General features: G+C 43.7%; 1 protein-coding gene across 1 annotated transcript in view; it reads left to right on the forward strand.

Moving 5' to 3' along the window:
- Positions 1-1,153: 1,153 nt before the first annotated feature.
- LOC122816221 (CBP80/20-dependent translation initiation factor-like) overlaps positions 1,154-12,330 on the forward strand; it is a 143,935-nt gene continuing 132,758 nt past the window's right edge. Inside the window, exon 1 of the mRNA XM_044088969.1 lies at positions 1,154-1,275. Coding sequence (XP_043944904.1) covers positions 1,154-1,275 — 122 coding nt within the window. The remainder of the gene's footprint in view (positions 1,276-12,330) is intronic.

Genomic DNA, 12,330 nt, shown 5'->3' on the forward strand with positions numbered 1-12,330 from the left:
CTAGATAAGAAAAGATCTAACTCATTGTGTGTGTTTTCTTCTTCCTTCTATTTTTTTGAAAACAGCAATAGAAGCATTACCAAATGGCAAGGCCTTTGTTAAAGGGATATTAAATAGTTGAGCTTTAACATCCTCAGGGAAGGACTGTAATCTTAACCAAGCATGCCTTCTCATAATACCAGTCACAGCTGCTCTTAGAAGCAGCAAACATACCATTGCAGTTACATTTAATAGTGTGTTTAGCTTTATTAATTTTTTTGAGATTTTTTTCTAGGAATATTCAGATGTAAGGTCTTTGGAGTGGAAGCCATAGCTTTGATCTCTATAAGACAGTCAAGGACATCCTCACTAAGTGTAGATAAAAGTAATCTAAATTCTCCCTTCCTATCTGTCTGAGCCAAATGTTTGATCTCATCAGACATGCAGGAATCCTTAACCATAATAGACTTCAAAGGGGACATGTTAGAAGGTCCAGGAGAAGAAGACAGATGGTCCACGGGCTTCAAGGGCCCTTGGAAAAGTCATCCATCATAGATGGAAAGAAAGAGGAGGACATCTGGTTATCATCCAGTACCTGCCACCTACAAACAATATAATAATATCATATAGTAATATAGTAGTAGTGCCCTGCTACCCCCCCCCCCTGGCAGTCTGTCAAAGATCAGAACTCCTCCGACTGCCTATTCATGAAGGTGAAGGACCAATCATCTGGCAGCAAAGGGGAGCCCTTCAGACTCACAGACAGGACCCTTTCAGCTTTCTAGGGTCCATCTGAAAGAGTAGATGGAAACACAAGCTTTGTAAACACCTATGTTTCCAATCCAAACACTACATACACACAACAGAAAAGGTTACTGAGCAAAAACACAACAGCATCTCCAATAACCAACTATATATACCCAACAAAAGAGTGATGGTGGGAAGGTACTGGCAGTGTTTTCCACGGGCATCTAATGTTATAGGTAAGTGGAACTTACACAACTGTGCTAAGTTCAGCAAACACACAATACCTTAGTGGTATATGGGTAGATTCCAAAATCTTCTCCAGCCTTGGAGGAAGAAGAATAAGGGTCCAGGAGCCCATGGAGAATGGTCTTAGCAAAACTTGCTCTGGATCTAGAAAAACATCAATTTTGTAGTGCTTTGTGAAGGCATGGTGGATCAAGTTGCTGTCTCTAGAACACTTCTAGAGCCTACTCCTTTCCAATATGCCATCAAAGATGAAAAGGTCTTGGGGGAATATGCCTTTAACTTGCCTGGATTAGCCTTGCCATGGTGGGTGTAACAAAAAACAATATCAGAAGACTATCAAAGTGCAATGGATTGCGCAGAAACAGGTTGAACTTTCTTTGCCTAAGAAAAGGAAATAAAAATCCTTTAGACCTTCCTAAAGTACATTGTTCTGTCAAGGTAGTACCTGAGCTGCCTATGCACACCCAAGATATAAAGTATCCTGTAACCTTATCTTTAGGTTCTGGAAAGAACACAGAGCAATTTATAGACTGATTCACCATGAATTCTGAGACCACTTTTAGCATGAAAGAAAGATTAGTGTGTAACACAACCCTATCAGTGTGGAAAATCAGGTAAGGTTGTCCAACCATGAGATCTTGCAGCTCAGAAACTCACCTTGCTGATGTTAGAGTGAGACGCAAATCAATTTTTGACATTAGGAACTTGAGATCAGCATGAGCTGCTGTTTGAAAAGTTGATAATGTTAGTTACTCAATAACATAATTTAGGTTCCATGAAGGAGAAACTGGCTTGAGATGGGGCCTCATATGTAATACTCCTTTTATGAACTGTTTTACCAAAAGAGAAGAAGAAAGAGACAGATCCACTAGCAGACATGCAGAGATGGATGCTAAACCCATCTTAATGGGCATATACGATAAGCCATCCTGAAGTAGCTCACACAAATATTCCATGACCAGAGGGATATTAACCTCAATGGATATTCTGTTTATATTTAAGCAGCACTTAGAAACCTCATCCATTTGTAAAAATAAGATTTTCTAGTAGTAGGTTTTCTTGCCTCCTTTAATACCTGCCACACATCTTCATGGAAAAAGTACCTAAATGGAGTCAAGACTGAATCATCCAGACTGTCAATTGAAGTTTCTCCAACCTGGGATGCACCATTCGCCACTGAGACAGTGTGAGCAGATCCAGTGCATGAGGAAGTGTGTGACAATTGCCCTTGGCCTATACCATTAACAGGGAAAACCAAGACTGCTGGGGCCAATAGGGGTTTACCACAATTATCTTTGGTATTTCTGTCTGAACTTTCATATGTACCTTGTGAATCAGTGGAAAGAGTGGAAATGTATACAGGAACATTCCTGTCCAAGGGAATGAGAATACGTCTGTCCTCCAAGCGTGGCTGCAAGCATGTCTGGAACAGAATTTCTGCAGCTGTCTGTTTTGAAAGGAGGCAAAAGGATCTATTTAAGGCATTCATCAGATCTAGACTAGATCCTGGAATACCACTGCCTTGAGCTTTCACTTGTGTGGGTCTGCTCAGGATCTGTTAAGTCAGTCTTCCACAATGATCTACTCTGACGGTATGTATGATGCCTGAAGAGTCAGAGAATACTAACAAGTCTGCTCTCAAGCTGTTATTGCCAATTGGTACAGAGGTTAGGACCTTGTACCCCATTGTTTGTTGAAGTACCATATCATTGTGGTGTTGTCTGTAAGCACAAGGACCCAGAGTCCAAAGGTGATGAAGGGCCTTCAAGGCATGAATGACTGCCAACATCTCCTTGATGCATCCTTGGGCCATCAAGTGTCTTTCACTTTTATCCAGATTGACACAGTTGCTCATGCAAAGTTAGCTGAATCTGTCTAGATGGACTGTACTGGCAACAGAGTGGAGGAAGGAAGCCCTGAACTGATACTCAGCTGTTCTCTTCTTCATTGTAACTCATATCTGATGAAGGACATCACTGGAAACTGGGATTCTAGGGAATGAAGGTGCTGGGTCAAAGAAATTCAGACATACCTGTGATGCCCTAACACTGGCCCAGTAATCGAGGAGCCTCAATCCTCACCACTGGCAACAGTGGGGGATGTACATACTAGGAAGGATGACAAGTACACATACATTAAAGTGCAATTTCCCTTAAGAGCACACAGAGACTACAGTCAGGCTGGGGCTGGTTTCTCCCTCTTTCTCCAGATCCCTAATAAGACTCCCCACTGGCACAGCTATAGGGTTGAGATATCAGCTGAGTGGCCAAGCCAAGACCTCCAGCACCCACTCTGTCCAACCAGTGCTTCATACCTCTGCTTAAGTTGTTGACACACACACTCTTTGAGATTTGATTTATACATAAACACACACACACCTGGGAAAGGGTGGCACATGTTTATTAGCTATGCCCACTTTTGGCCAGACAACTCTTTATCAGCTACTTTAAGGCCCTTAACAAAGGGTGTCCAATCTTATTGTGTAATGTTGCTATTAATCCAAATAGTAGTATGACTAAGAGCAAGGCTACTAGTGGCCCACAGTGTCACCAAATAAATATGCAAGTACTCACAGAACTTAAATATGTCTCGCAAGTATCAGCCACAATGTTAGGTTTAAATGTATTTAATAATAAAAGAACAAGAAAATACTCAGTAAATAAACACAGTTAAATCAGAGTTCAAAACCACAGGAAATATTTAAAGCAACATTGCAGGACAGTCTCAGATAAATAAAGAAAACATATAAGCCTATAATTCACTATATTCCTGTCTGTAACTAAGAGAAATTACTGTACCCTAGTTAACTTACTTCCAGAGCAAGGCAAGTGTGGTGAATGGATCTTCTAGCTGATGTTGTTGAGTCCAAGTCAGAATACAGAATACTCTACCTCTCTCAGAGAGTTCTTAAATTAATATATCAAATATTACTGTTGGGTTAGCTTGCAGGATGACATCACTTCTTGTCTTCTGACTTTAGTTCCCAAGCTAAACCCCCATTGCTAGAAACTGCCAGCATTTAGCATTTACCTGTGAAAAATACATAACCCTTAGATATTTGCAGCTGCTGGAAGACATAAAACAATAAGACAGTTACAAGACAATACAGAAGGCTCCCTAGTTTTAGACATCCTGTCTCCTTGCTGCATTGAAACCATCTTTTATGACACAGTTATAAAATAATTTAATTTCAGCTATTTTTCACATATACCAATGAATTTTTCTCTTGGAAGATGAGCAAGTGGTGTCATGAGAATCATGGCATGAGTCAAATAAGCCAAGTCAAATCCAAGGCAATGTTCCTCTTGGAGAATTCCAGAAACCCCATCTGGCACAACAGGGCCTTGTCTTTGGGCAGAAAGGCCATTCTCTTGTTGGAGTCGAACAAGCACACCAGAGAGACGAGTCTTTGTGAAGGTGTCAGACATGACTTTCATAGGTTCAACTTAAGCCCTAGATGGGAGAGTAAGGTCAAGACCTTCTCAAGCGATTCCAAACACCTGGATGCAGACATTACTCAGATCAGTAAGTTGTCCAAGTATGGAAAGATATGAATGCCCAGAGGCTGACAGTGGGTCACTACCAGAGCAAGATATTTGGTGAACACTTGTGGTGCAGTGGGTAGCACAATGGGTAATACAGAAAGCTGTGCAAAGTTCAAAACAGACACAACAAATCTCAGATATCTCCTGAAGAGATGAGTAATGTGGATATGATGATAAGCATCCATCAAGTCCAGGGTCACCATGGAGCAGTTGTCTGGCAACAGAGGAAGCACTGTCTGCATGGTGAGCATCTTGAACTTGGGGACTCTGGCAAACATATTCATAAAAGAACCATCCAACACCAGTCTCCATGGCATCTTCTTCTGGAGCATAAATTTCTCATTCTTTCCAAAGGAGGGATGAGTTCTATGACTTCAAAGTCTAGCATTTGTTGGAGAATAGGAAGGAATAACAAAGTCTGGTTCAGTGTATGAGATGGAACCCCCCCCCCCCCAAATGGAGATTGGTTGCCTTTCCACAGCCATCTGCAATCCCAACAAACAATGTTTAGCACCCATTTGGCAGAAACCACTGACGGTCAGGCTGCCTTGTTGAGAGCTAACTTGTGAGATGAAGCACCTGATGGGGGACTTGATAAAAATGAGTGCCATGCCTCAGCATATTCATAAGTTGAGAGGGAGATATCCTTTTTAGGAAAGGAACACTTCTTGTTTAGCTTGGTGGAGTTATTGTCCTGCCATTACCTTTTATTGTCTTTGTTCTTGTTAGACTGCTGACAGTTATCATGGTTTAAGGATGAGAACTTGGGAATATGGAACATTTTTGACATTCCAACCATCAATTTATCTCTGTCATGCTAGTGTTTAAGAATCTGATTAGTTGCTGAACTAAACACACAATCAAACTCAAGAGGAGCATTCAAAATCTCATTTTAACTGATCAGAAAAATGTAGTCAGTGCAACCAAACATACTTTCAAATCATCACTGACAATATTGCATTTCTAGAAATAGTATCAGTCCCCTCCAAGCCATTGTTTAATGCCTGTTTTTAAACCTGAGAAACATTGGACACAATATCTTTAACACGGTTGTTTTACTCTGCAGGCAACGATGAAGCAAACTTATCTAAACTGTATATGTATCTCAACACAAACTTCTACATGAAGCACTTTTTAAAAACTATCACACAGGACTGCACCTGCCTCTTTCCCCTGAGATTCTAGCCACTTGCTTAGTTTATCTTGAGGGACTGCATTAGAAGAAGACATGATCTTCATATTATCAAACATCACTGGGAATGCTAAAGCAGGATCCACAAATAAAGGGGCTTGGAGGCCAGGCAAGGCCAAGCGTACCCTAATTTTCTTAAACACTTTCTTGGTAAAGCCTCAGTAAAGAGAGGGGAACTACAAGATGTTATGTGGTCCTATCTCGCCTACATTCATAGGTTCATAGGTTCATAGGTTCATAGGTTCATACTAGGCTATCTGCCCAAGGGCATTTATAAGCCTAGCCCATAGTTATGTGGCTTTCGCCACCCCTTTAGTTTGAATAAAAACTATGCCTATCATTTTGCTGTGCCTCTGTCAAGCAGTGACACTGAAGTAATCCCTGGGGTATATCTGCAATCTCCCATCCATTGGTCAAGATTCCTCTTGAACAAGGCCAGAGAGGTGCTCTGCCTCACATGTACCGGGATTTTGTTCCACAGCATAGGGAGTCTCTGGGTGATGAATCTGTCCCTCCAGCACGTTCTATTTATAACCGTGTCAAGGTTTAAGTCTCCCGCCCTTGTGGTTCTGAGGGATCTAGATTTTTTGAGGTGAAGCATATTCATCAAATCTGGGTTTGACATGGCCTTATATGTCAGGCACAGGTCACCTCTGAGCAAGCGGTATGAGACTGAATAGAGCTGGAGTTCTTTCAGTCGGGCAGCATAAGACATATTTTTGAGACCCTTTATCCTTTTGGTGAGGAACATTTGGGGCCTTTCAAGCTGCAGCAGGTGTCTGGTCAGATACATTCTGAACGGGCATTGTACTCAATCATAGGTCTAATGAGTGATGAGTACAGGGGACGATGACCTCCCTTGATCTAGATGTGAATCCCTTCATGATCAGGTGGGTGATATAGAAGGTTTTCCTAACTACTTTAGCAACATGAGTGTCAAACGAAAGGCTACTGTCAACCTGGGTCCCCAGATCTCTGATGACTTTTTCTGTGCTCAGTGGATTGCCACCTATATGGTAGCTAGGGGTAACCTTGTTTTTCCCGAAGGGTATGACTATGCATTTTTGGCGTTTAACTTCAGGCCATGGCTCTGGCACCAGTTATCCATTTCTGTGAGGCCCTTCTGGAGGATATCTGTGTCAGATGTGTTTTCGACTATGGCCCAGTTTGCAGTCATCTGCTAACTTTGTCAGCCATAACCCTCCTGTGTTTGCTTGTACTTCAGAAAAGTAGATGCCGAACAAGAGTGGACCCAGGACTGAGCCCTGTGGGACACCACTTGTGACAGGCTTTGAGTCTGACATGGCTCCAGCAACTCTGACCCTGTGGGTTCTGTCACTTAGCCAGTTTGCAACCCATCTTGTGATGTATGGGTTTACATTCAAGCTGATGAGTTTTTCGATGATACCTGAGTGGGGTATTGTGTCGAAGGCCTTTGCCAGGTCGAGGTAGGCTGTATGGACTGCCTTTCCCTCATCAATGGCCTTGGTGACTGTCTCGAAAAAGTCAACCAAGTTTAAGAGGCAGGATCTGCCTTTGACAAAGCCAAACTGGGTTGGATCCAAAGTCTGCAAGTTCCCTATGTCTTTATTTATGAGTTCCATTATGATCCTCTCCATGGCTTTGCAGATAAGGCTTGTCAAGCTAATGGGGCGGTAATTTCCAGGGTCTGTGGAGGCACCGCCCTTATGAAGTGGGACCACAGTCGCCGTCGCCACTCCTTGGTGCGTATCCTGAGGTGAGGCTAAGATTAAACAGCTGTCCTAACTGTGGGTTTAATTCCTCGTTGAGTTCATGAAGCACACAGCCGGGGACACCATCTGGTCCCATGGATGCTGTGTTTTTGCCTTAGTGAGGGCAGTTCTCACCTGGGTGTTGGAGATGTTTGGGGAGCTACAATCCTCTGGAATAGATATCTCTCCTTTTGGGAGGGAGAAGTTTGCACTGAACCTGTCAGCCAGTATGTTGGCAATGTGTGTAGGTTCAGTAATTTTCACATCATTTTGAACTAATTCTGAGCATATCTGGGAGTTTCCTCCTAGGTTTCTAACATAGCTAAAGAAGGCCTTATGATTCTCTTTAGAGTCCTTGGCGATTTTTCTCTCAAAATTTGCCTTGGATGATTTTATGAGAGCTCTTAGTTTTTTACTTATAATGATCAAAGGTGTCTTACCTTTCAAGGATTTTGCCCTATCTTGTAGTAGCTTCCTCCTTTTGTTGTAGAGCTTGTTTATGGCTGGGGTCCACCAGACTGGACGCTTGCCTTTGGTACAGAGAGTCTTAGTTTTGTTTGGGATTGCCTGATCCATGCAGTCCTGTAGGTACTGGTAGAAGGCATTTGTAAGTGATTCAGCGGTTTGAGTAATGTTTACCACTGGCTCAGGGGCCTTAAAGGAGACCACACTAGTTTTTAGAAGTGTGAAATCGGCTTTTGAGAAGTTTTTCACTGTGGTCTTTTTGTTTCAGGTGGGGGGGAGAGGACCTCCATCGAGATTAGTTTATGATCTGATCTCACCAGTGAGGGGTATACTTCGGTGTTGAACATTTTGATCCCATGTTCGTGATGATGAGATCAAGTATGTTTTCTCCACTTGTGGGGATGGTGACTAGTTGTTCCATGGCATTTGAGTTTATGAACTCCAGGAATCTTTGGGTTAGAGTGTTCGGGCTTGAGTAGTGTTCCCAGTCTATATTAGGGTAGTTGAAGTCACCTAGTATGATGGTGTTTGGAGATACATTTATCCCTTCCAATGTTTTCAGGAAGGCCATGTGAGGTTCCTGAGTTTGAGAGGGTGGCCTGTAACATGCTACAAATTGCAGAGCAGTCTTGCCTATGGTTAATTGCACCTGGATGGTCTCCGATGCATCGTGCATTGCCATCAACCTTGAGGTGTGGGTGTCCTTTATGAATATGGACACCCCCCCTCCTTTCTTGGTGTTGTTCGGATTTTGGGGCCGGAACGCATGATATGAGGTGAAACCTGTTAGTGCTGGGGTGCTCTCAGGAGCCTTGAACCAGGTTTCTGTCACAGCACAGACATCGATGTTCTCCATATTGAGAAGGGCCTCGAGTGCGTGCATCTTGAGATTGAGACTTCTGGCATTGAGCAGCATTACCCTTAGTTTATTTCCTTTTGGTGTTCTAGGGTGGTAGGTTTAGAATTTGAGCCTTGCCAAAAAAAGGCACTATGGGGGTGGCAAGAGCCTTTGTCAATATCCAGAAGCCCACGGGTGACAGGTGCAAGCCGTCCCTTGCGAGCAGCGTGGCTTGTCCAGCATGTCATCCCAGGCAGACAGACATTGGATCCCCTTTGAATGACACCAGAATTTAAGCCAATTATTAAAGCTGATCATCTTATCACTGTATTGTGGCATCATTCTAGGTGAAGGTAGGATACTGCTCAAGGTCAGGGTCATACCTGCCTGGGCTACATAATCAGAGAGCTCCTCGATGTCCCTTTTCATGTAGTCCAAGGAGGTGCGTCTCAGGTCGTTGACACCAGCGTGGACAATGACTGAGTCGTACTTGTACCTGCTGTTGAGAGACCTGAGTGCTTGCGTTATGTGGCGGATTCTAGCGCCCGACAGGCAGCTTACTGTGACCTTCTCTTTACTCAGTCTGGTGAGCGGGACGTCAGTGTGTCTGACTATGGAATCACCAATGACAAGTGTGTCTGGCATTTTGTTTGGCCTTAAGGGCTGTGACTGTTTGACACTCTGACTGTGTGGTCTATGTGTTGCATGTGTTGGGTCATGAGGTGGTAGTTGTTTGGGTGTCTGCTTTGGTGGCCTCTGCTGTTTTGGTAAATTTTTGATCAGAGCCTCCGAGTATGTCTTTGTGTGAGTATGTGTATGATTTGAAGTTGTGATGGTACCATGTGTGACTGGGTATGTATTGTGTGTGGTTACCTTCTCCTCCTGTCTGGTCTTGCCAGTCCTATGTTGAGAGAGCTCAGCCTCCAGTTTGGCCGTATAGTTGCATCTCTCGCATGTATTTGTGTTTTGTGGGAGAAGGAGAGGATTGTCTGTGTACATGAGGCAGTTGTAACATTGCCTCAATATTCCCAGGTTCACCAGTTGAGCTGGAGAGGACACTAGCAACTGATCCCTCGACATACTAGAAGTAGTAGATAAAGAGACTTTCAAAGGACTCCGGGAAGTGGGTTTTAGGCTGGTGGGGTACTATCTATAATAAGAGTGCTTTATCAAGTTGCAAGTACTGTAGGAGTAAGTGCTAGGCTTTACAGATAGAGAATAGTCTACTTGGGAATCAAGTAGAGATGAACTTTTCAGTTATAGGATATGCTGGTTAGATCAGCAGTACAGCTCAAGGAAGGTAGTTTTAAGGGAAAATTGGAAGAGTGGAATTTAGATGGCCCAAATAGTTTAACCTTGTTTAACCGCCGCTGCTCTTGTGTGCAACAGTGGTAACTCAGCTAAATCAGCTTACGCGTTTAGCGTGTTTTATAGCAGGGGGCTGAAGGGAGCTAGGAATTGGCCCAAAACGACCAATGGACTACTAGTTTCTGGCTGAAACTTCACCGAATCAGGCAGAAGGGTTGGCAGTGCTCCCCACGCGCACTGGTAAGCAAAGAAACTTCCCTCCTTCCTAATAAGGCAATGGATCAGTAACAGGAACTAAAAACAAAGCCCAGGGATCAGCAACTCTGAAACTGGACTACTCTAGTTCAGTAAGGCGGAAAACAAGAGATTTTTTTGTTTTTTTACAGAGACAAGGAAAAATACAGACAGTAAATGCTATAAATGCTGTAAATCGGCTAGCGCACTTTAGTGTGTAGCCTACAGAAACAATTTGCAACAATTAGTAACTTAAAGTGCAATAAACAGTGTAAAATGCAGAAATCACTTAAAGTAGCAATAAAACAGGTGAAATGCAGTCGCTAGCTTAAATAACAGTGGGAAAGCCACAAAAAATACTTATATCTGGTAGAAAGTCACTCTTTTAGCTCTCTGCTGCTTGGATCACTCTGCAGGCCACCACGAGGATCTGTGCTGAGTTGGTACAAGCTGGAAAACGCGTGTTTAGCGTGTTTTATAGCAGGGGGCTGAAAGGAGCTAGGAATTGGCCCAAAACGACCAATGGACTACTAGTTACTGGCTGAAACTTCACCAAATCGGACAGAAAGGCTGCTCAGTGCTTCCCACTCCCACTGGTAAGCAAAGAAACTTCCCTCCTCCCTAATAAGGCAATGGATCAGTAACAGGAACTAAAAACAAAGCCCAGGGATCAGCAACTCTGAAACTGGACTACTCTAGTTCAGTAAGGCTCTTACTGATGGGCTCCGACTCGGCCAACTATTTTCTAGCACAAAGTCTCTAATTGGCTGGGCTAACTGGTATCCCAGGATGCAACTCTCCCAAACCCCCAGATCTCGTTTGCTGCTTGTTGAGTCAGGACGTGGTCTCGAGCTTGGCTGTGGCTAAGTCCCTTTTTTTTTAACTAGAAAATCTTGTAAAATTTTATATTTTTTCTGTGAAACAAAAGCTATTTTCATAGCTACATTGTGTTGTTTCTGTTGTTTGGCCTGTGGCAGTTTGTGGAGAGTGTGAGTAGTTTCCTTTGCATTTGGCAGGCTAGGCCCGTTTAAGTTAGAGGGATCTAGCCCTCTCCTTTGTTGTTTTGTCAGTGTTTCTAGGAGGGTTAATTTAGAGTTCCTTAGTGTATCCCTCCTTCCTGTTGTGGTTGTTGAGTGTTTGTTTTGCTGGACATGTCTAAAGAGCAGAAAGAGGATAAACCCTCTGGGTTTAAAAAATGCTCAAAGTGTGCCTACAAAATGTCGATCACAGATGGGCATGCCATCTGCGTTTATTGCCTTGGCGCTAAACACTTGCAAGAATCCTGCAGTGTCTGCCATTCCTTCAGTTCTAGGGTACTGCAGGAATGGAAAAATAAACTGATCTTGAAGGTCCTGGTCAAGCCCTCCTTTGAAGAGGATGTAGAATCTGCTTCGACTACTGGCAGATCCAAGTCCAATAAATCTAAGAAATGATCTCTGGCTCAATCTAGTTCCTCGGAGCCTCCGGAGAAGATTTTGAAGGTGATTACTACCTCCTCAGCTCCATTGTCTTCGGAGCCGCAGGAGAGAAACTCTGTGTTGGACTCAGCTTCCTCGGCTCCATTGGCTTTGGGGCCACAGGAAGTATCGGTAGTACTGCAGTCTACCTCGGCTCCGATCATTTTGGAACCGATTCGGAGCCGGTCACCCAGTGTTACTCAGGAATCGATAGGTAGGAGATCCTCATCTCCTTCAGTTGCCTCCAAATCCCCTCGGTTGTCTGATTTGGACGTGGATAGGGTGGTTCAGAGGCTCCTTCAGTTGCCAGTGTTAGCTAAATTATTTTCGGCTCCAACCCAGTCGGCTCTGGAGCCCATTCCCTTACCGGTACCGATGATTCCTCCTCCAAGCATTGTGTCATCAGAGCCGGAGTGTTTGGCACCAAGTGATGTCCTTATGCCGGCTCTGGTACCCCTGATGGGTCCATCGGAGCCGTCGTCAGCTCCAACCATTTCAATTCCTTCATCTGGTTTCGGCACTCGGGTTTCTTTGGTCGGGCCTGAGGGGGATACATCAGGACTTCTGTCGGCCCCTAGACCCTCTC

This window comes from Protopterus annectens, chromosome 1.part1 (assembly GCF_019279795.1).
Source record: "Protopterus annectens isolate FY-2018-M chromosome 1.part1, PAN1.0, whole genome shotgun sequence".
Taxonomy (NCBI): domain Eukaryota; kingdom Metazoa; phylum Chordata; order Ceratodontiformes; family Protopteridae; genus Protopterus; species Protopterus annectens.